The sequence below is a fragment of the Giraffa tippelskirchi genome, chromosome 8 (assembly GCF_054371585.1).
Source record: "Giraffa tippelskirchi isolate mGirTip1 chromosome 8, T2T-mGirTip1v1.2.pri, whole genome shotgun sequence".
Lineage (NCBI taxonomy): Eukaryota > Metazoa > Chordata > Mammalia > Artiodactyla > Giraffidae > Giraffa > Giraffa tippelskirchi.
In genome coordinates, this window is record NC_137282.1 from 101,623,550 (window position 1) to 101,648,629 (window position 25,080).

Consider the following 25,080-nt stretch of genomic DNA (forward strand, 5'->3'; position numbering starts at 1 on the left):
CCGGCAATCTTGATTCCAGCTTGTGCTTCTTCCAGCCCAGTGTTTCTCATGATGTACTCTACATATAAATTAAATAAGTAGGGTGACAATAAAAAGCCTTGACGTACTGCTTTTCCTATTTGGAACCAGTCTGTTGTTCCATGTCCAGTTCTAACTGTTGCTTCCTGACCTGCATATAGGTTTTTCAAGAGGCCGGTCAGGTAGTCTGGTATTCCCAACTCTTTCAGAATTTTCCACAGTTTATTATGATCAATACAGTCAAAGCCTTTGGCGTAGTCAATAAAACAGATATTTTAATTTTTTTATTTTATTGTATTTATTTATTTTGTCTTGTAGTTTATTGAGTTATCCATTATTAAATTCTTTAACAGCCTTTCCCTTGATTCTAGCAGCCATTGATGATTATAGCTTAGATCTTTTGTTTGAATAGGGGTTACAAAATGATGGCATTCTAATTCTATTAATATTATTCCTTTTACATTTACTAGCTGGAATTCTTCTATATAGAGGAAATCTCTCTCATCAACTATGTGATACATTGAGATGCAGTTGATGCAGTATATGTTTTTGATTATTTGCCTTTATTGTTTTTTAAAGGCCTTTCTTGTACTTTTGGTATCACATTTGCTGATTGATATTGAATTAAGTATGAAGTAAGTTTATTTTGAATCTTGTACTAGAAATAATAGAAAGTTCAGGTGATGAGATACAATCTGATATATTTCACATTGTATAATATACCCCAGGAAGTATATTACATGTGAAACTGGACTCCCCACCAAGGTTCCAAACTTGCTGTTTATGACCAGTTATTAGATGTACCTATGAATGATTATGTTCCTATGTGAATTTGAAGAAAATATATTAAAATTTTTTTTCTTTATAGCTTTTGGACTTCTTGGATCAGCATCCCTTTTCATTTACCCCTCTAATTCAGAGATCACTGGAATTTTCTGTAAGCTATGTGTTTACAGAAGTTGGTGAAGGTGTTACATTTGAACGATTCATTGTCCAGTGCATGAATCTTATTAAGATGATTGTCAAAAATTATGCTTATAAGCCATCCAAAAATTTTGAAGGTAATGCTTTACTGGTAGTTTTATTTTTTTCATTTCCTTATTTTAATCTTAGTAATTGCTATTTTGCTATTGCTTAGTGAAGTGATTGCTATTTTTATGTAAGTTTTTTGAAGTTCATTTAAGTCTGAGAAATAAACTATTGCTGGGACATGAAACAGAGATAAGGATTAGAGCTTTTGGTATATAAATGCCAGCTTTTAAAAACCATACAGTGCATTTAGTAAAATACTGTCTTTTGTAACACAATAGAACATCAGTTGAAGCCTAGGGTCTTTTAAGAATTAAGTACTCCAGTAACCGCTATAGCTCATTTGTAGACTGTATTTATTTGTACAATTAAAAATTTTCTTTTGACCTTATAGAAAGTGATTCTAGGTGGGTTAAAGTTGCTTCTAGAATAGGTTAAACTGTTATATTGCAGTTGACCCTTGAACAACGCAGTGGTTAATGAGTATAACTTATAGCTGGCCATCCGTATTCACTGTTCCTGTGCATCTGGGGATTCAGCCAACCCTGGACCATGTATACTGAGGTTTAGTATTTACTGTTGAAAAACATCTGAGTGTAAATGGACTCACAAAGTTCAGGGGTCAACTCTGTTTGAAATTCATCCATGTGTATGATTATCACGATGAATGAGAATGTCTTGTAGAAGAGAAAGAGAGAGAGACATATAGGTAAGTCACTTCAATATGATGTGATAATATAGGATGGAAATGTACCAGCCATAGTGGTAAGACAGAACCAAGACTGATGTGTGTGTGGTATAAATAAAAGCAAGAGCATCTTTGAGATATGTCCATAATACAAATGAAAATTTATATACTACTATTTAGAAGGTATTCTTAAATTTGTTTGTTTCACTGTCCAGCATGGGTAGACTGCTTGTCTGTATAATTAACTTGGAAATTTTATTTTTATAGATAGCAGTCCTGAAACTCTGGAAGCTCATAAGATTAAGATGGCATTCTTCACATATCCTACTTTGACAGAGATATGTAGAAGATTAGTCTCTCATTATTTTCTGTTAACTGAAGAAGAACTGACAATGTGGGAAGAAGACCCAGAAGGCTTTAGTAAGTATCAGTTTTTCAGTTTTTGCATGAATTTTTCCTCCCTTTCATCAATAGATATCATTCATTTGATGATGGGTGTAATAACATTGCATTTTAATGTAGTGCTTTTGTTCTGAGAATATAACTTTCAAAAGTTAGTTTATTCTCTATTAGCCATTAGTACAAATTGAGAAGCAGAAAATGAATGACTTGTTCAACTATATAGAATTTTTTCCAGAAAGATAAAATTTTTTAGAGTTATATAGTTTAAAACAAAAATATAAAATTAACTGTCTTTCTCTGTTATCAGATCACTTTCTACTTTGTGGTTCATTCTTTATTATTTTTTATTTGTAGAAATTTTTACTTCAGAAAGTAGATTGGAGATGAAAATTTCTGAATTGCTGAATGGATTATCTATTTAAGATATTTTAATTTAAAATTAATTTTTAGATGATTAAAATATTTCTATAGGAGATCTTTTTTTAAATATAAATTTATTTATTTATTTATTTTATTTTTGGTGGGCTTTTCTCTAGTTGTGGTGCGTGGGCTTCTCACTGGGGTGACTTCTCTTGTTGTGGAGCATGGGCTCTAGGGCATATGGACTTCAGTAGTTGTAGCATGAGGGCTCAGTAATTGTAGCTCCTGGGCTCTAGAGCGCAGGCTCAGTAGTTGTGGATCATGTCCTTAGTTGCTCTGGAGCATCCTCCTGGATCTTCCTGGACCAGGGTTTGGACGGGTGTCTCCTGCTTTGGCCAGTGGATTCTTTACCACTGAGCCACCATGGAAGCCCTGTAGGAGGTCTGTTTAATCTAGTCATACTTTAGTAGTAGGTAGACTATCAGTGCCTTTACTACAGAAAATCAAGGAGTTGTGGGCTTGATAAAGTACTTGGGTGTGAATACAGTGTGTGTGTCATTTATTAGGTTGGTGCAAACATAATGGCAGTTTCCAACCATGAATTTTAAATCATTATAAATAGGCTCAAACACACCTTTATTAATCAAAATAGGAACCATTACAATCAACACATTTTTGCTTATGAGAAATAAGTTTGTTTATTCCTGTAACATAAAAACCCATGCTTTGGGATTTGAAAAACTCCTAAGGAAAGCATATTCTGCCTCCTGCTGGTTGTGGAAGCATTTTCCTTGCAAAAAGTTGTTGAGATGCTTGAGTAGTGGTAGTCATTTGGTGAGAGAGAGGTCAGGTAAATATGGCTTCGATGGTCCTCTCAGTTGGTTGCTGTCAACTTCTGATGGCTGGCTCCTCATCTTCAACACTCTTGTTTCCTTTGCAAAATTTCTTGAACCACCGGTACACTGTATGTTCATTAGCAGTTCCTGGGCCAAATGCATTGTTGATGTTACAAATTATCTCCACTGATTTATGACCCATTTTGAACTCAAATAAGAAAATCGCTCAGATTTGCTTTTTGTCTAGCATCATTTCCCTAGTGTAAAATAAATATAAACAGCAAGTAATGAGTCATTAGCAAGAAAACATAGAATGAAAAATGTACATTAAGGTGATGGATAGCATAACCACATTTATTTAAGATTGCATTCCATTATTAGGCAAAGTTCAACAGTGGAAAAGCACAATTACTTTTACACCAACCTAATAATTCTGCCGTGGTCAGACATAGGCTAGGTTTTAGCCTCTATGAAGGAAATGGCAACCCACTCCAGTATTCTTGCCTGGAGAATCCCAGGGACGGCGGAGCCTGGTGGGCTGCTGTCTTTGGGGTCGCACAGAGTCTGACACAACTGAAGTGACTCAGCAGCAGCAACAGCAGCATCCCTTTGACTGGATGCCTTTGTGTAGTTTTACACATACGTTTCCAGTATTTTAAAAACACCATAAATATTTTTGTATGACTTACCTTCTTTTTTGTTTAGAAATATCTTAATCCATTTAGAAAATACAGCACTACATTGTATAATGCATATTTTTTGTTTTTGCTTTTTCTTGTAGCTAAACTCTTATGCTTCATATTTCCTTTTTAATGTAGTAATACCATATATAACATGAAACACTGAATTCCCAGAGTTTTAAGAGTTTCGGAAGTATTTTACTTTAAATATAGAAAATTTATGGAGAATGTGACTAATCATTTAAACTTGTAAAACATCACTGTCGTATGAAATGATTCTCAGGATTGTAATGACAGTGTATCAGGTAATGTCACAGACTCAGAGGGTGACAAATACTTTGAGCTTTTCTCCATAGTGTGTGTGTGTGTGTGTGTGTGTGTGTGTGTGTGTGTGTGTGTGTTTTGGATGTGGCATGTTGGATCCTAGTTCCCCAACCAGAGATTGAGCCCATGCCCCCTGCCTTGGAAGCCTGGGATTTTCACCACTGGACTGCCAACAAAGTCTTCGTACAGAGTTTTTAACAAAAGTGAAAATGCTTGTGGTTACGAGCACTTGATAGGCAATTTTGATGTACACAGATATCACCTGTAACTTACGGTAAAGAGATCTTTTTAAGGCCTTGTGTTCCTAGCTGTTTGCTCTGTGTTATTTTATAATAATTCGCAGCTGTATTATATTGATATTACTGAAATCTTGGTTTTCCAAACTGAGATTTTAGAAACATCATTATTGCATTTGTGGAGAGCATCATTTGTCATATTTTTAATTGCAGCAGCGGAAGAAACGGGGGGAGATTCTTGGAAGTACAGTTTGAGGGTGAGTATTGATTGAAAGAAAAATTCATAGGAAAAAGGATAACTTTTTTCTTTTTTGCTTCTGTAACTCTTAGTAGAGAATGATACTATATTGAGGATTTCAAGCATTGTCAGGTAGGAAACATATTTATTATTGCAAGAGTCCATATTTGAGAAGAAAGCAACTAATTAAATTATGAACTTGAATCTGAAATTTTTTTGTTAAGTTGAAGGTTTGCATACTGAATTTTTCTTCATTTTACAAATTGATTGGAAATAATTGTCATTGCAGAAATAGGAAATGTTTTTAAAAGTTACCTTTTTTAGCTAGAAACATTTTTTTCCTCCTAAATATTTCAGTAATTATAAAGCTTCTTCTGGTACATTATTTCTCTTACTACCTAGTATGATTCTCAGAGACCAGCCATTGCTTTCAGTTATAGCATTCTTTTTAAATATACTTTATTGATATGGCTAACATTGAGGAAGGTTTATCAAATGTGGACTTTGAACTATTCTTTTTTGAAGACTTTTGTTTATATAGTTTGCATTATCTGTTTCATAAACTTCTATAGAACTTAAAAGTTTTATAAAAAATTTTTTTACTGCTCTAAGTTTTTAAAACCTTCTCTTATGGAAACTGTTAAACATATTGAAAAGTAGAATAATATCATGAATTCTTCTATATCCAAAACCTGTTTTATCAGTTATCAACTTGTGGCTAGTCTTGTTTTGTATAAGTACTCCTTCACCCACTTAAGCAAATATCTGAGATGATGTATCATTTCATCTGTACACATTGAAGTATGTACATCTGTAATTGGTTTTAAACATAAATCACAATACTTTCAAAATTTAATTGTATTCTATTTTCTGAAACATCTAGTGATTTAGTACTTTTAAGAATGAAAATGAGTCATTCTTTTATGTAATTAACATTGTGATTTCTGTTTTTAAAATTTATTTTTAACTGGAGGATAGTTGCTTTACAATGTTATATTGGTTTTCTGCCATACATTAGCATGAATCAGCCATAGGTGTACACATGTCTCCTCCCTCTCGAACCTCCCTCCCACCTCCTTCCCCATCCCACTGCTCTAAGTGGTCACAGAGCACCAGGCTGAGCGCCCTGTGCTGTGTAGCAACGTGCCATTAGCTGTCTATTCTACAGGTGGTAACACTGGGATTTCTTTTACACTTTGGTCTGTTAAAGAAAATACAACTCTGTGGTGAATTGAATTCATTAATTGCTGTTGTTACTTATGTCACTGCCAGGAAAAAGAAATAATTTTTAACATACTAATTCTTAAGACAGTCATTTATAGTTCTGAATCTATAGATAAATGTGGTTGCAGATTGCTTTTTAAATTTAAAGAATTAAGTAAAATGTAAATGGAACATTTTCCTCTCTATAGTTTTGCATTTTTGAATGTATAATGGCAAATGATTGAAATAGTGAAATAACTTTTCCACTTTATGAATGAAATTATTATAATTTGATTTTATTTCCCATTGGGTTTACGAAAAACAGTAATAAACTTTTTTCAAAAAACCACAAGAATTGGAAGCATATTCAGAGTTTTAAGAATGAGTATTCTTTGCTTTAATGTAGAATTAATCATTGCAATATACCATTGTTTTCATTAGAAACTTATTTTTTTCCCAACAGCCGTGCACTGAAGTATTATTTATAGATATATTCCATGAATATAATCAGACTCTTACTCCTGTACTTTTAGAAATGATGCAAACACTTCAAGGTGAGGTATATTTTGTGATATTTTGATATATCTATTAATCAGTGTTCAAAAAAATATTTTGAGTTAGTGCTATGACGTGTTTCCTAGATCATATACCAGTCATAAATCGAGAAAGACTGAGTGCGTGCTTTTCTGAAAGGGTAGCCTTCAAAATAGAAACAAGAATGGGCAGTTACAAGTGAGATAGGCCTTGATTGTGATAGTTAGATTTTGCTCTGGTAAGCATACTGAAATAGTGGGCAGTCATGTATATTGCTTGGGGGAAAGAATCTATTTGGAGCATGGTGTGAGAAGTACTGGGTGAAAAAGTTAAAATAATAAATGTTAGCTTCATGATGGTGGCAGTGGGAGTGGAAAGAATATAATGGATTTAAGAGAGAATTATGAAGTGAAATGGGTGGCACTTGATCTTTGTACACAAGTAATTATTTAACTATTAAAAGTCACTTGTCATTTCTGACTATTCTGATACAGTGTAAATTTCAGGGAGGAGGCCATGAATGCATCTTTTTTTCTCACCTTGTTCCCAGTGTCCGGTACACACAGTAACTGTTGATTGATTGACTTTTGGCAATTAACTGACACTGCTGGGCAAGGGAATCTTACACAGATTATTTGATTGGTTTGGGCAGGAGTTGCATTGTAAGGGATCAAGTGTTGAGTAGGTGGTAATGGAAGGAAATAAAGGTACGAGAATCTCCTGTAGAGAAGGAGAGTCTTGATCTTGTTTGTACCACCAGAGGTACAAAGCCTACTTTTTAGGCTTTTGTTTTCTCAAAAATCTAATAGAGTGTTCCTGCTTAAATTATAAACCAAGGGAGTAAATGAACTATCCATCAAGTTTTTTGTGTGCATTTAAAAGATAATGTGAGCATTCATTATAGTTTCATATGGATTGATTTATTTTTTTATTTTTTTAATTTTTATTATTATTATTTTTTGGATTGATTTCTGATGAACAGTTACTTACTAATTTCTTAATGCAACATTATAGATTCTTAAATTTGGTAATATACTGCTGAAGTTACCTTTTTTGTTGTTGTGTTTAGAACATTATTTCCATTTTCTCCCATCCATTTATTTTTATTAAACCACTTTAGGAAAGTGGTTAAGCTAATTAGGTTACCCTCTGGTAAGTTGCTCTATGATGGTAAGGTTTACAGTGATATCAGAGTTTAGTTATTTTCTTTCCAGTTCTGGAGTGATTTACTTATTTAGGGCTGTATGCTTAAGAAATCATATTTAACAGCAGAAAAGTGCCTTGATAAACTTGCTAGGAATCTTTCTGTCCTAAAGAAATATGCTTACTGAGTAAACTAAACTGTGTTCTTTGTGTCTTAACTGTGGTCGTCTCCTTCTGGATAGTCACGCAGGGACTGCCAGCTCTTTATTCTGGTTTCCACATTATATAATGGTTCTTATTTACATTTTTCATTTTGTTGTCAAATCTTTAATGTATTGTCATAACCTGGCTTATTTTTTATGTTTAGAAAAATAAAACTTTTTGTATGACTTGCCTTTTCTTGTTCTTTTTTTTTTCTTATTGTGAGATTCATCTTTTTATTCTTTTTAAAAATTTTCTCTTATAATCAGGGTATAATACAGTAGTTAGCAATTTTACGTATATTTTTCTAGAATGTTGCTTGATGTAACATTTTCCAAATATGTTATAATGGTTTTTTAAAGCTGTAGTATGGCTTTACATGTTGTTAACTGTCTTCTCTAATGATGATGATAACAAAACTTAAACTTTCTCTTATATATTTAATATCCACAAAAAACATTGTAGTTAGCTGAATTGAGAAACTAACAAATTGAGTTTAAGTATTTTTTAAAAACTAGTTTTAATTTACCTTTGCTGATACTTGTTTTTTCAGGTCCCACTAATGTGGAAGATATGAATGCACTATTAATCAAAGATGCTGGTATGTTAAATGAAAATGATTTAGAAACATTTATTTCTTCAGTAGGGTGTGTCTGTTTTGTGGCAGGTGTTATGCTGGGAGATTTGGATTACAAGGATATCTAAAATTTAGGAATTATCTGGTGATGGAGAGTGAGCAGACAGTTGATTATAACATAGTACCAGTTGATTAATGCTAAAATAGATGGTAATCAGGTACTATTGATTATAACATAATATCAGTTGATTAATGCTAAGATAGATGGTAATCAGGTAGTGCCATGGAAAACTACAAGGTATTAATAGTTTTGGTGTACCCAGGGAGTGTTTCCTAAAGAAGTATTCTGTGAGGACACAGGATGAGTGAGAGTTAGTAAGTGGCGACGGGTGGTTCCGGATAAAAGGAGCAGTATGGACAGAAGCTTGAAGGAAAGAGGGATAAGCACAGTTAAATTCTGAATTGGGAGTATTTGATTTAATTGGAACATAGTGTTTAAGAGGTTGTGGTGAGAGAAGAGATTGGAAAGAGGGTTATCAGGGACCATAGCATAAAATCTTGCATCCATTTGGAAGCGGATGTTATTTTTATAATTTGACTTGAATATTTTTAAACGAATGTAACTTTCTCTTTGAAAACACTGAATATTTAAGAAAAACATAGAGTGATGTAATTTAAATCTCTAAAATGTTTGTTTAAATAATTTCCTGGTTTAACGTGTTGTAGATTTCCCTTTATTAATTTATTACATATTTCAAAGTAGTCTTTACGACTTATTTTCTTACATAAGGACAATTAGTATTTGGCCCAGTATTTGAAATTAATTTTTTTTTTTAAATCTTCTTAGTGTATAACGCTGTTGGATTAGCGGCTTATGAGTTGTTTGACAGTGTTGATTTTGATCAGTGGTTTAAAAACCAGCTTCTTCCAGAATTGCAAGTCATTCACAATAGGCAAGTATAAAACCTTGTGTTTGTTATACACTTACCTTACTGATTTTCTAATGAAGACTAGAAGGTGTTAAAATTGCCTAAAATTTTTTAAAAATCATAGTATGACTTAGCCAATAGTGTCTAATGTAGAAAGGAATAAGACTTGAATCTTATAACTGAAAAATAAGCAAAATCATTTGTTATTATGTTATTTTACTTTGAATGTGAATTGTGACATGTATGAAGTATTTGATAAGATAGTTTGCAGAATGAAATTTTATGCAAAGATAATGAAAGATAGGGATCTCTGAATTCTAGATGAAGATTATGTACAAAAGGAAGCCAGTTGAGACTTAGCGGAGACTAGGGCTGATGTCAAAAGGAGCCTAACCAAGTAACATCCTTAAAAGGTGGCTGTCTGAGGATTACAGGGCATTGGGGAAAAGGAATTGCAGTGGCACCATGGCAGAAAGCATTTGGACACACTCGAGGCTTGTATTAAGGTGTCTAATTCAGTAGTAAAGCTCTATCTCACACTTAGTAAGTACGACTTTTGCCTGATTTTAATTTTAGGTAATGAATGAGTAAAATGGAAGGGGAAAAGGCATTTCATAATTTGTATAAATTTTTCTTCATTTAAAATTAGACACTTAAAAATTTTCAAGAGCCTTTTTTCTTGTTTTGAATTGGGGAGTTCTAGGGATTTATTTCTGTAAATGTGGTACTTATCAGAATGCTTAGCATACAGGCATAGAACAGTTAACATGGCTACCTTAATAAATGAATTGAGAACCATTCATGTATAGATCATTTTATAAATACTTAGAGCGACAGAATTGTGAACTAGAGATGCTTTAAAGGTAATTTTCACCGTTAAGTGGCTATCCGTTCAGTATTTCAGTCATTTATTCAATCACTAAATGTTTTCAGCACTGGGATTTGCTGTGTCCTGTAGGGGCAGTGGTGAATAAAATGTTTTTCAACTCTGTCCTCTGGTTGCTAATGGGCCTTTGATGGAGAGAAAGCCTTCAGTAGGGAGACAGATTTGCAGTGTGATTGTCCTTAAATCCTAGAGCCTATTTAGTCTAGACCCATGCTATCCAGTCAGCAGCTAGTATATATGGTTACTGAGTACTTGAAACATACTTTGTGCAAGTGAGGAAATGATTTTAACTAAAATTTGAATTTAAAAACTAAAGCAGTGTAAAATATACATTGATGACATATTGGAGTGATAATATTTTGAATATATTGCAATAAGTCAAAATGTTAAATTTTCACATGTATCTTTTAGTTTAATGTGGGTACTGACAAGTTGAAAATTGCATATTTGGCTTACATTGTGTTTCTTTTGGACAAAACTGGTCTAGACCAGTATTTTTCAAACTTTAATGTGCATATGAATCACCTGATGAGCTTGTTAAAATGCAGGTTCTAAGGTTTAGGTTATGGGTCAGGGTCTTGGTCAGATTGTGTGGTTCTGTCATCCTTCCAGGTAATGATCTGTGGGCCCGGGAATCACACTTTGAGGAACAAACTGACCCCTACTATTAACTTTGCCTAGAAGTGACTGTCAGCTTAGAATCCGAACCTTTCTGAGCTTCATTCTCTTTGTCTCGAATGTTGAATGTGGTAATCCCAGAGATCTCAGTCCAACATTGAAGACGCTGTGGTTCCTTCATTTACTCTATACAAGTCTTGTTTACTTCTACCTCTGTGACTGTTCAAATCATCCCTATCCCTTGAAAGGGCATTTTTTCAGTTTTCTGCCCCCAATACTATTTATCTTAGTGAAGTGAGTGCAAGTCGCTCAGTCGTGCCGACTCTCTGTGACCCCATGGACTGTAGACTGCCAGACTCTTCTGTCCATGGGATTCTCCAGGCAAGAATACTAGGTGTGTAGCTGTTCCCTTCTCCGGCTGATCTTCCCAACCCAGGAATCGAATCCAGGTCTCCTGCGTTGCAGGCAGATTCTTTACCATCTGAGCCAATTAGATCAGAACTTTGTTGTTAGTATTTGTACTGTGGTACATTTAAAAGTAGCTTTTAGATTTTTATATAAAATGCATATTGCTTTCTTATTACATTTTAGATTTAAATGATGAAATATGCTTAGTGAAATAGGCTTCTTAAAATATTTAACGTTTTAATTGCATGGTTTTCCCATCTAGGTATAAGCCATTGCGGCGCAGGGTGATTTGGCTCATCGGTCAGTGGATTTCTGTGAAATTCAAGTCTGACTTAAGACCCATGTTATATGAAGCAATATGTAACTTGCTTCAGGATCAAGACTTAGTGGTATGTTGCTTAAATGTCTTAAAAGAGTTCTTTATAAGTTTAACATATGTCAAAGTTCAAATTCAGAAATGGTTTATATCTTTCTTTAGAATGCTGATGGTCTTTCAATGCTGTAGCTATTCCTTGGTGAGAAGTTTGATTTGAGGGAAGAAAGTCTTTTTAACACCATTTGTCCTTCTCATCACTAGTCAATGAAAAAAAAATTAACCAAAGTCTACTAATCTATAATTATTTGTAATTTTTTAGTACGAATAAAAGAAGGCAGTTTTCTTTAAAAAAACAATTCACTTTATAGCTTAAATATCCTTTTTCTTAGTCATGATAGAATTTGTAATTTTTACATTTGAGCTAACACATAATCTGTTTTATCCTTACTGTTGATTCTTTCTTTGTCTCTCAGTTTTGAGACAAAGTTTTTTTTAGTTTTGTTTTAGACTTTGGAATTGTTTCTTTTAGAACTTTTTCTTCATGTGTAGCGTTTCACACGGAGAAGGCAATGGCATCCCACTCCAGTACTCTTGCCTGGAAAATCCCGTGGATGGAGGAGCCTGGTAGGCCACAATCCATGGGGTCGCTACAAGTCAGACATGACTGAGCGACTTCACTTTCACTTTTCCCTTTCATGCACTGGAGAAGGAAATGGCAACCTACTCAAGTGTTCTTGCCTGGAGAATCCCAAGGACGGGGGACCCTGGTGGGCTGCCGTCTATGCGGTCGCACAGAGTCGGACATGACCGAAGCGACTTAGCAGCAGCAGCAGCGTTTCACATGATATTCTTGATTTTGTGTTACTGAAAACTTGATAATGACTTCTTCATTGCTTTTTGTTCCACTTCATTAGGTTTGTTGCTTTATTTTATGTTGATTACTCAAAGAACTTTTTTTTTTAAAGAGGTTTTCCCTCAGTGCTTTATTTTATGCCTGAGTGAGAATATATTCATGACTTACTGTACTTTGTCTTGTACTTAGATTTGACTCCAGCATAGTCTTTAAAAAGTGAATATGGTTGTCTTTTTCTGAGTTTCATATTATTTATAGGTAAAATTATATGATTTTTACCCCCCAAATTATGATAAGATCTTATTTAATCATTTCTCAGTATTCCACCTTAAAAAATTTTTTTAAACCTACCTGATTACCCTGTCTTCCAGCAAAGGTTTGGGTCATTTTTCTCATTTTCACATGTGTACGTGATAATATAAACTATTTTTAATGTTCAACAAAAGAAAGCATAATTAAGAAAATTACAAAATTAAGAAAAAATCATAATTGCAGAAGCATGATGCATTCTAAAAGCAAATAGAACTGATCTTTGGATTTTCTGCTGAAATGTTACTTACTTTGTATAAATAATTGAGAATTTACTCTAAATATCATTCTATAATTATTAAATAGTTTAAGTATCCCATGCTTATTTATTTTTATTTTTTTATTTTTTATTTATTTATTTTATCATGTTTAAATTCTTAGAAGTTTACTGATAATATTTAAGCTCTTTCTAAGAATACTGTTTGCTGGAATTAATTTACTTTTGTAAATAGAATAAGTTCTATTTATTTAGAATAAAGCATTTATAAGATTTAAGTTTTGTTTTCCTTCTTGGAAATATTATTTGCTATTCTGTCAATGGTGTCAGAGAGAAGACATTAAATGCTTTATGTGACAGTGTTACAAAAGATATAAATTTCAGTAAATTTTCTTTGGTAAAGAGAAATTTCTTGGATTTTCTTTTTTCTTTCTTTATTGAGTCTTTTGGTAAAGAAATGAAGAGAAAAATAAGTCATTTTGGTCAGCACTTTAAAAGCAGAACATTAATTCTATAACATTAACAAACATTATTGGGCAAAAGGGTTTCATGACCAGTTAAGTTTGGAAAACACTGAACTACATATTCCAATAATCCTCTTTTCTATAGCATCAATCAGAACATTAAAAATGTACATTGATTGTATTGTGACTATCCAGGATGACAAATACATTAATATCCAAGGAATGCACTTGGAGGAAATGCTGTTGTAAATACAGCTTTTGCCCCTTTGCTGTATGTCTTTTGGTGGCTATGTCTCATTTGTTTGTTATAACTTTTTAAGAAAACAATGTTTTGTAAGGCACTAAGTTAACATTGCATAGTTTACCCCTCTCCTTTTTCTTTTAAGTACCTTTAAGATCAATAGTATGTAAGATATACTGTTCTAATTTCAACGTGTGAGAAATGCTGGCTAATGAAATGTAGGAAGATACCATATACATATAGACATATGCAACAATGTACAAATGTTTAGACATATATGTACAGACATACATACAACTGCATTTGTATGTATATTCACATATGAAAAAAATGTAAGTGCTATGCTCAGTCTCTTTGCAACTCCATGGACTGTCTCCCGCCAGGCTGCTTTGTCCATGGAATTCTCCAGGCAAGAATACTGCAGTGGGTAGCCATCCCTTCTCCAGGGGATCTTCCCTACTGAGGGATCGAACCCAGGTCTCCTGCATTGCAGGCAGATGTTTTTACCATCTGAGCCACCAGGGAAGCCCATATACTTTTTGGGTGTATGTGCACATTTACACATATACACACACACAAAGCACATGGATTCTCATGAATCTAAATCTTCTTTGGCTTTCAGAGCCCATATTCTCTTGCTTGATTGCTGCTGTTACATAGATGGGATACATATAATTGTAGTTGTCTGTGTGGCTTCCTAGTCTTATAGACATGTTTTTACAAGGCTGGCTGTGGCAGAATAGAAATAGTACAGCAGCTGGGAAAACCAGCTTCTCCAGCTGGTATCAGTTCAGTCAGTCAGTTCAGTTGCTCAGTTGTGTCCGACTCTTTGTGACCCCATGGACTGCAGCACACCAGGCTTCCATTTCTATCACTAACTCCCGAAGCTTACTCAAACTCATGTCCATCAAGTCGGAGATACCATCCATATATCTCATCCTCTGTCGTCCCCTTCTCCTCCTGCCTTCAATCTTTCCTAGCATCAGGGTCTTTTCCAATGAGTTAGTTCTTCATATCAGGTGGCTGAAGTATTCAGCTTCAGCATTAGTCCTTCCAGTGAATATTCAGGACTGATTTCCTTTAGGATTGACTGGTTTGATCTCCTTGCAGTTCAAGGGACTCTCAAGAGTCTTTTCCAACACAACAGTTCAAAAGCATCAATTCTTTGGTGTTCAGCTTTCTTTATAGTCCAACTCTCACATCCATACATGACTACTGGAAAAACCATAACTTTGACTAGACAGAACTTTGTTGGCAAAGTAATGTCTCTGCTTTTTAATATGCTGTCTAGGTTGGTCATAGCTTTTCTTCCAAGGAGCAAGCCAGACATCCTGGAATGGGAAATCAAGTGGACCTTAGGAAGCATCACTATGAACAAAGCAAGTGGAGGTGACAGAATTCCAGTTGAACTATTTCAAATCCTAAAAGATGATGCTGTGAAAGTGCTGCACTCAATATGCCAGCAAGTTTGGAAAACTCAGCAGTTCCACAGGACTGGAAAAGGTCAGTTTTCGCTATAATCCCAAAGAAAGGCAAGGCCAAAGAATGTCCAAACTACTGCACAATTGTACTCATCTCACATGCTAGTAAAGTAATGCTCAAAATTCTCCAAACCAGGCTTCAACAGTACTTGAACCATGAACTTCCAGATGTTCAAGCTGTATTTAGAAAAGTCAGAGGATCCAGAGATCAAATTGCCAACATCCATTGGATCACTGAGAAAGCAAGAGAGTTCCAGAAAAGCATCTACTGCTTTATTGACTACGCCATAACCTTTGACTGTGTGGATCACAGCAAACTGTGGAAAATTGTGAAAGAGATGGGAATACCAGACCACCTGACCTGCTTCCTGAGAAATCTGTAGGCAGGTCAAGAAGCAACAGTTAGAAGTGGACATGGAACAACAGACTGGTTCAAAATTGGAAAGAAGTACGTCAAGGCTGAATATCATCACCTTGCTTATTTAACTTATATGCAGAGTACATCATGGGAAGTGCCGGGCTGGATGAAGCACAAACTGGAATCAAGATTGCCGGGAGAAATATAAATAATCTCAGATATGCAGATAACACCACCCTTATGGCAGAAAGCGAAGAAGAACTAAAGAGCCTCTTGATGAAAGTGAGAGAGGAGAGTGAAAAAGCTGGCTTAAAACTCAACATTCAGAAAACTAAGATCATGTCATCCGGTCCCATCACTTCATGGCAAATAGAAGGGGAAATAGGACTATTAAAAAAACAATTTTTTTTTTTTTTTTTTATGAGCAAGGGAAGGTTTATTGCAAGGGCCTTGCAAGCAAGGAGCACAGGGAGCTTATGCTGAAAAACCTCAAACTCAGGATTCTTTAAAATTTTATAATATGGGAAACTATTGTGTAGAGTGAATCTCTATCCCTGTTAGTTGCACGATAATGTTGTTTGATCCAGGGGATTATAATGCAAGTTGAGTGAAAATTTTTTGTTTATTTGAAATAGTATTAAAACTTTTCATCAGTATTTAGTAATTAAAACTTGGTATAGGCATAATCAGTAATCATTGATGATACTGCAGTATTTGGAAACTTTTTTTGTAATGTTGGGAATTTTTATTAGATTTAGGGTAATGCTAATGCTACTTTGAAAATTTGTACTTCTGAGCTTATTCCTGACTCATCTTTAAAAAGTAGATGCTTTTAACTTTATACTTTTTAAAAGTTAAGAATTATATCAAGTAAAGAGAAAAATTCATTGGCTAACATTAGATCTACCTGGTTTTCCATATTTTCATTGTAAAATTTCAAGTATGTAAGAAATAAAACATTACAAATGCAGTGAAATCTCTGTGTCTTTCTTTTCTCCCGCCTGTTTGTTTCTGTGCTCATTCTGTTGTCTTTTTGTTGAGCAGTTTTTTAATTTTAGTGTAATCAGATTTATTGATTTCTTTTTTGTCTTTTGTTGTTTTTGTTTCTTGTTTAAAAAGCTGGTTTTCTTCATACTTGTTTCTTTATTCCATCTGGGATTTATTTATCAACATCATATCAAGTAAGCTTCCATTTTTATTACTTTTTTAATAAGGATAACAATGCTACAGTGTTTTATTGAAAAATCCATTTAAAAAATATCTTCTGCATGTTTTCTTCCATTCCTCTTAGAACATGTTACTTAGTAGATGCAATGCTTATGCCAAGTTTCAGATTTTAGAATGTTATTACCACAGTGTAAATAGAATGATTAAATTTTTGATGAGAGGAAGTTTTGTTTCCTAGGACTCTAGATGATTCTCTAAGCAGAATATTTGATTTACATATGGGGCTGCTTTAGTTGTAAGGTTTCTGACCCATTAATATCTTTCAATTTTGTAAATTATAAGTAATTAAAAAAACTCATTTTTACTTACGTTATTTATACAGGCTTCAATAAAACAAGCAGTAGTTGCTTGAAAATTAGTGTTAGGGTACTCTTATAAGGAATTCCCTGGTGGCTCAGGTAAAGTGTCTGCCTACAATGTGGGAGACCTGGGTTCAATCCCTGGATCGAGAAGATCTTGTGGAGAGGGAAATGGCAACCCACTCCAGTATTCTTGCCTGGAGAATCCCATGGATGGAGGAGCCTGGAAGGTACAGTCCATGGACTCAGAAAGAGTCCGACAGAGTCTGCAACTTCACTTTCACTTTTCACTTTCACTCGTATAAGAGGCAGTATATAATGTATGTTGTGGTACAACCATAAGATCTATAGTTTGGGGATGGATGTTTGGGGGTTATTGTCTGTCAAGCAAAGAAAAGGCCATCCACATGGACAGATTGACTGCCAGCATAGAAAGAGTGAGTTTTCTAGATGGAGTTTAAGAAGGCACTTTGAGTGGTATGTACATGACTGCAGCAGATCCTGGATACACTGGGAGTTGCAGCTGGGATCTGGGCAGAGGTAATTTTTAACAAGGTGCATTAAAATTCTCCCATCTTCTCACTTTTGTGTCTTTTATGGGTCTCCCAATTCTATCAGACTTTCTGTCTTACAGTTTTGATTTTGTTTTCCCACTTGTCCACCCTTCATGTCTCAAAAACACTTTTACAGAGTTTTTCCCACTTGTCCCTTCTTCGTGTCTCAAAGCACTATTGTAAACTTTGTGTTAGTCTGTCTTTCACAAAATGAATTCTGAATTCACTTATATTCAGCAAATATAATTTCCAAAGAAAACATAAGAAGAAAAAACATCTGTGTTTGAGCCATAAATTCCTAGGACACTCTAAAACCAAGAGGAAAGGCAGCCTTAATCTAGTGTTTCTTATAGTCCGTTTTGGCTTTGTATTGGTATGTCTGGTATCCATATTACATGAAAATGAGCTTTAGAATTGTTTTCTTAAAAGGAAGTGAATAAATGGAAGGTTTTGGTTTTTTTAATCCTTTTAGGAAACTTATTTACATGCATATTTCAGAATAAATACATTAAAATATGTAATTCAGTGATTTGACTTTATTGCAGAATAGAATAAAAAGAGTACCATAGTAGTACCAAGTAGTAAAAGAGCCAGTGAGTAAGATAATTTTATTCATATTAATGTATCTCTTATGCCTAGCATTGAGTCAGAAAAATAGAAATATTTAATGAAACAGTTGAGATAAGGATAAAAGATTATAAAGTTATTACTCTGTTTCTCTTCAGCAGAGAAATAGAATCTGTTTCAAAATTATTCTCTCATGTCTGTCTTACATTTTCCTGATGATTTAAGTCCCTGAGGCACTGCCATGTCTTTCGGTCCCAGCACCATGCTCACTGCTTTAGTGTGTGAAATTCCCTCCACTGCTAAGGACAGGCAGTGGTAGTGGTCAAGCACTAGGTTCCTCCAAGCCTGGACCTCAGCTCAGCCACCGTGATGGTTACGTGAAGGCTCATCCTCATGCTGGCCATGGCAGTGTCTAGTTACTCTTGCCTTTATGTACCAACCAGTCGTCTTTGGAAGTAGTGTTAACTTGTGGTTCCTTCTTGTTCATTTCTCTGTTGCTGTCATGCTTCTCTGGAATTCTTCCAATGATTCTGATGGCTTGGTGGCTCTTGTTTGCTCCCGTATGGAATTAGTTTGTTATCTTTTTAGAAGTTTTTTGATGTCTCAGGTGAAGGTGTAGGGTAGACTCAGGCTGAGTTCACAGTCTGGATTTGGTTCTCTCCTTCAGAGGTCTATGTCTGTTGTGTGAAAAGTCATGTTTAGAGTCTGGTTAAGAGAAAATTTTGTTTTGTTTCATGTTCCTGCATTTATTTGTTATTTATTGAGTTGTGTGTTAGAAATTGTCTTAGACTCGCCTCTGCCCATCTTCTATCAGATTCCCCTACTCTTCAATCTAGAAATTCGGGTTCTGACTTTCTCTTCCCTTGTGAATTGCTGCAAAATTCATTGTCCCGATGCAGTAAGTGCTTCCTGTTTCTTCTATAGCTCAGGAAGAGCTAATTTTGTTTTTGTGTTTGTCATTTTAAGTGCTCCTCTCTTTTTTTTAAAGCTGTGTGCTGTTTTCTTCCCCTTTATGACCTGACTTCCTATTCTTGTAGTTAAAGTGCAGGCAAGTCATCATGACTCGTTTTATCTTTTTGTCTGTATGAAATACCGCACTGACTTGCCTTTGAAAGGAGGGAGAAAACATTTAGTTTTCATTCAGGTGTCTCTTTCCTATACTTATTTGTGTAAATGTCATTGTTGTGGGTAATGTGCATCTCTGGTCCTTTTGTGGAGGAAGATGAATGAAGATTTAAGGATAAGTTGCTGCTGGCAGTTTAATTTCCTTTGGAGGGGGGGCATGTTTCATGTCCTCTTGTTTGAATTAAATTACTCCCACAGTGCTAGTTGTATGCCTCACCATGTACCAAATACTGACAATTTGAAGACCCTAGAAATAGTTCATGTTCTCAAGGGAGTTATCCTGTTCTTAAGCTCTTCATATTAGCCATTGTTATTAATAATTATTTAATATCTGGATGTTTTTTCCCCCTGCTGGATTGTAAGCTTTTTTGATAACAAGTACTAAGTGTATCTTGTTCCTGTTCAGTTGCTTAGTCGTGTCGGGCTCTTTGCAACCCCATGTTCTGCAGCACAGCAGGCTTCCCTGTCTTTCACTATCTCCCGGAGTTTTCTCAAATTCATGTCCATTGAGTCAGTGATGGAATCTAACCATGTCATCCTCTGCTGCCCTCTTTTCCTTTTGCCTTCAGTCTTTCCTAGCATCAGGGTCTTTTCCAGTGAGTTGGCCTTTTGCATCAGGTGGCCAAAATATTGGAGCTTTAACATCAGTCCTTCCAATGAATATTTAGGGTTGATTTCCTTTCGGATTGACTGGATTGATCTCCTTGCAGTCCAAGGGACTCTCGAATCCTCTACAGCATCACAATTCAGAAGCATCAATTCTTTGGCACTCAGCCTTCTTTATGGTCCAACTCTCGCATCTGTACGTGACTACTGAAAAGCTATAGCTTTGACTATATGGGCTTTTGTCGGCAGAGTGACGTCTCTGCTTCCTAGTATGTTGTCTAGGCCTGTCATAGCTTTCCTTCCGAGGAGCAAACATCTTTTAATTTCATGGCTGCAGTCACCATCAGCAGGGATTTTGGAGTCCAAGAAAATAAAATCTGTCACTGCTTCCACTTTTACCCCTTCTATTTTCCATGAAGTGATGGGACCAGATGCCACGAACTTCATTTTTTGAATGTTGACTTTTAAGCCAGCTTTTTCACTCCCCCTCCCCCTTTCGCTCTCCTCAAGCAAGGCTCTTTAGTTCCTCTTTGCTTTCTGCCATTAGAATGGTATCATCTGCATATCTGAATTTGTTACTGTTTCTCCTGGCATTCTTAATTCCAGCCTGTGATTCATCTAGCCCAGCATTTCTCATGATGTATTCTGCATGTAAGTAAGCAGAGTGACAATATACAGTCTTGCAGTCCAAGGGACTCTCAAGTCTTCTGCAGCAGCACAATTCAGAAGCATCAATTCTTTGGCACTCAGCTTTCTTTATAGTCCAGCTGTCACATCTGTACGTAACTACTGAAAAACCACATCTTTGACTATATGTGTTTTGGTCAGCAGAGTGATATCTCTGCTTCTTAATACTCCTTTCCCAATTTTGAACCAGTCTGTTGTTCCATATTTGGTTCTAGCTGTTGCTTCTTGACCTGCATACAGGTTTCTCAGGAGACAGGTTAGGTGGTCTGGTACTCCCATATCTTTAAGAAAGTTCCACAGTTTGTTGTGATCTGCACAATCAAAGGCTTTAGGGTAATCAATGAAGCAAGAGTAGATGTTTTTCTGGAATTCCTTTGCATCCTCTATAATCCATTGAATGTTGGCAGCTTGATCTCTGATTCCTGTTCCTTTTCTAAGCCCAGCTTGTACATCTGGAAGTTCTTGGTTCATATACTGCTGAAGCTTAGTTTGAAAGATGTTGAGCATAACCTTACTAGCATGTGAAACAAGCACAATTCTATAGTAGTTTGAACATTCTTTGGCATTGCCCCTCTTTGGGATTGGAATGAAAACTGACCATTTCCAGTCCTGTGGTCCCTGCTGAGTTTGACAAATTTGCAGACATATTGAGTGCAGTACTTGAACAGCAACATCTTTTAGCATTTGAAATAGCTCAGCTGGAATTCCACCATCTCTATTAGCTTTGTTTGTAGTAATGCTTCCTAAGACTCATTTGACTTCACCTTCCAGAATGCCTGGCTCTCGGTGAGTGACCACATCATAGTTATCTGGGTCACTAAGACCTTTTTTGTATAGTTCTTCTGTGTGTTCTTACTACCTTAATCTCTTCTGTTTCTGTTAGGTCCTTACCATTTCTGTCCTTTATCATGCCCACCCTTGCATAAAATGGTCCCTTGATATCTCCAGTTTTTTTGAAGAGATCTCTAGTCTTCCCCAATCTCTTGTTTTCCTCTATTTCTTTGCATTGTTCATTTAAGAAGGCCTTCTTGTCTCTCCTTGCTGTTCTCTGGAACTCTGCATTCAGTTGGGTATATCTTTTCCTTTCTCTCTTGCTTTTCGCTTGTCTTCTTTCCTCAGCCCCTCAGACAACTATTTTGCCTTCTTGCATTTCTTTTTCTTGGGGATAGTTTTGGTCACTGCCTCCTGTACATTGTTACGAACCTCCTTCTATAGTTCTTCAGGCACTCTGTCTACCAGGTCTAATCCCTTGAATCTGTTCGTAACCTCCACTGTATAATCTTAAGGGATTTGATACAGGTCATACCTGAATAGCCTAGTGGTTTTTCCTACTTTCTTCAGTTTAAGCCTGAATTTTCAATACGGAGCTCATGATTTGAGCCACAGTCAGCTCCCAGTCTTGTTTTTGCTGACTGTGTAGAGCTTCTCTGTCTTCTGCTGCAAAGAATATAAATCAATCTGATTTCAGTATTGACCACTTGGTGATGTCCATGTGTAGAGTTGTCTCTTGTGTTGTTGGAAAATGGTGTTTGCTATGACCAGTGCATTCTCTTGGTAGAATTCTGTTAGCCTTTGCCCTGCTTCATTTTGTACTCCATGGCCAAACTTGCGTGGTATTCCAGATATCTCTTGACTTCCTGCTTTTGCATTTCAAACTCCTGTGATGATAAGGACATCTTTTTTTGGTATTAGTTCTAGAAGGTCTCACAGGTCTTTGTAGAACTGGTTAACTTCAGCTTCTTTGACATCAGTGGTAGGGGCATAGGCTTGGATTACTGTGATGTTGAATGGCTTGCCTTGGAGATGAAATGAGATCATTCTGTCCATTTTGAGACTGCACCCAAGTACTTCATTTCTGACTCTTCTGTTGACTGTGAGGGCTACTCCATGTCTTCTAAGGGATTCTTGCCCACAGTAATAGATATAATGGTCATCTGAATTAAATTCATCCATTCCTATCCATTTTAGTTCACTAATTTATTTCACTGATTGATGGACTAAGATGTCAATGTTCACTCTTGCCATCTCTTGCTTACATCCGAATTTACCTTGATTCATGGACCTGACATTCCAGATTCCTATGCAGTATTGTTTTTTACAGCATCATACTTTACTTCCATCATCAGACACATCCACAGTTGAACATTGTTTCTGCTTTGGCCCTGCTGCTTCATTTTTTCTGGAGCTGTTCGTAATTGCCCTCCACTTTTCCCCAGTAGCATATTGGACACCTTCCGACCTTGGGGACTCATTTTCTGGTGTCATATCTTTTTGCCTTTTCATACTGTTCATGGGGTTCTTGTGGTAAGAATACTGGAGTGGTTTGCCATTCCTTTCTCCAGCAAACCATGTTTTGTCAGAACTCTTCACTATGACTTGTGCGTCTTGGGTGACCCTGCACCGCATGGCTCACAGCTACATTGTTAGGCAATCCCCTTTGTCACGACAGGGTTGTGATCCATGAAGAGGAGGTGTGTCTTACTCAACTCTTTTTCTACAACACCCAACACGATGCCTGAGAGAAATAGTTCCTTGTTGAATATTTTTAATTGCATGAGTATGTCATCTTTTCATTAGGTCATTTCATAGTAGAACACTTGGCACAGTGCTTTATGTATATTGGATAATCAGCATATTGGTTAAATCATTTAAAAATCTAGAAATGTTCATGTTACCTTTAGAAACAATGAAAAAAAGAAAAAGCAGATGAGAAAGCACCTGCACACTAGGTTCTTGGAATCTGTAGATACAGCACTAGAGTGCTTAACTAATTTGATGAACATGACCAATAAGCACTTCAAGTCCTCAGAAGCTCCTGTAAAATGATCAAAATTGTTTCTTTGTAGAAAATGACTGCAAAGGAAAAACCAATTGCTATTACAGGCGTGGAAAGTGTAACAGCATCTAAAAAAGTAAAAGCTGTTGGTCAGGAGATTAAAGTTTTAGATACATTATTTTGCAGAGTAGCATATAGAATTTAATGATGGCTTGAGTTTGTGTTACTTGGTGTGGAAGTGGAGTGTGGTAGCCTGTGCCATTTAGCTGGCTAAGTCACAGGTAAAACCTGAAAGGAAATGTAGAATATGCTGTCATGATACGATTTTCCCAGGTACCATGCTGATACACACAAAAAAATGCGACTTGGCAAGGTCAAGAGCTTGTACAAAGCTCTTGTGAACTTTGAGATGTAGAAAATCGCAGACTTTATCTTTTGGTTGTTTCAAGAACTTCCTGTAATTGAGGTTACAAGTGGCAGTTTGTGTTCTTTTTCCTCCTGCCCCTTCTTTCTCTTCTCCCTGCTGCCTCTTCTCTTATCCTCCAGCTTCCCTAGGCCCGCCCTGTGTTCCTGCTTCTCTTCTCTGCTTCTCAACTTGCCCTTTCCCTCTGGCATCATCTTCACAATCTTTTCTCTCAGTCTCATAGTCTCTGCAGATTTATGGCAAATTATTTTTCTTCCTGGAGTACCCACTGGATTAAGCAAATCATGATTAACTGAGAAGGGTGAGAAATGATACAATTTTACTTTTTCTTTTTAGCCCTTGATTGTGAAGGAGAATGTCTTTTTATTTCTAGATGTTAATGTACCTTGTGACTTTAATATTAACAAAAAGGATAGAGAAAGTGATATGTGATACATTTTTTTCTCATTCGTTATTAACGATATTTACTAATTCCAGAATGATTCAGATTTCACAATATACTTTCTTTTTAGGTCCGTATTGAAACAGCTACAACTCTGAAGTTAAATATCCTTTAAATATTTTAAAAATACTTCACTGCAAGGGATTTTAGCAACACTTTAAATTTAATTATTTTTAAAAAGTAATTTATGAGATAGTTTAAAATGTACTTTTTGACTGGTTTGTTGTGTTTGGTTTTTACATATATTTTATCCTGATAAATTTTATGTATTCTCAATTTCATGTATTCTCAGTATTCCTTAACCACTTTTCACCTGTTGATGATTTTGAGTTTAGAACAGATCAGTTTCTGCCGGTAAGAATATTTATTTCAGGTTTTATAACAATTTCTGCTTATGTCTTTTGAATATTGTGTTATTTTACAGCTGAAATTGTACATATCTATTATTTAGTAAAGCTGCTTTCAAAAGTATATTTAGATTATTTTGGAAGTGATTGCTTTTGTTGGTAACTTTAATTTCAATAATTGTTTGTTTTTGTTTGGTTATCTTGTTATCCATTTTAGAGTTGACTGCTGCACTTTTTGTTCTCGCTAGTGTAAGAGATCTACTCATTTCATATTTGTCTGTTACTTTTCATCCTTAGGTTATCCCCTCTGTTGTCTGTGTATATATGTCTATCCTACATGAGAGTACAAATTACCTGAAAAGCACAATACCTAGTCTTACTCTTTTTTTTTTTTCTTCTTCACTCAACCCTCAGCACCTATTTTGTTTCCACATAGTTGTCACTCAGTAAACACTTGTTAAATATGTCAGTGTGTTT

General features: G+C 35.5%; 1 protein-coding gene and 2 long non-coding RNA genes across 15 annotated transcripts in view; 2 read left to right on the forward strand and 1 right to left on the reverse strand.

Moving 5' to 3' along the window:
* IPO11 (importin 11) overlaps nt 1–25,080 on the forward strand; it is a 201,432-nt gene that overhangs the window by 58,430 nt on the left and 117,922 nt on the right. For 7 of the 13 annotated variants that reach the window (XM_081519785.1, XM_081519784.1, XM_081519787.1 and 4 more), the window contains 9 exons: nt 887–1,079; nt 2,003–2,155; nt 4,790–4,830; nt 6,478–6,568; nt 8,446–8,493; nt 9,317–9,422; nt 11,573–11,699; nt 24,327–24,360; nt 24,570–24,610. In XM_081519785.1, the coding sequence (XP_081375911.1) occupies nt 887–1,079; nt 2,003–2,155; nt 4,790–4,830; nt 6,478–6,568; nt 8,446–8,493; nt 9,317–9,422; nt 11,573–11,699; nt 24,327–24,360; nt 24,570–24,610 (834 nt within the window). Of the gene's footprint in view, nt 1–886; nt 1,080–2,002; nt 2,156–4,786; nt 4,831–6,477; nt 6,569–8,445; nt 8,494–9,316; nt 9,423–11,572; nt 11,700–24,326; nt 24,361–24,569; nt 24,611–25,080 lie in introns of all 13 variants that reach the window. The other 6 variants (XM_081519783.1, XM_081519786.1, XM_081519793.1 and 3 more) reach the window with 1 other exon arrangement.
* LOC145517415 (uncharacterized) overlaps nt 1–25,080 on the reverse strand; it is a 47,788-nt gene that overhangs the window by 14,686 nt on the left and 8,022 nt on the right. The gene's annotated exons all lie outside the window — the stretch shown is intronic.
* On the forward strand, nt 15,002–16,525 carry LOC145517417 (uncharacterized). The gene is made up of 2 exons (XR_014062025.1): nt 15,002–15,213; nt 15,328–16,525. It is a non-coding gene; the product is annotated as an uncharacterized LOC145517417 (long non-coding RNA).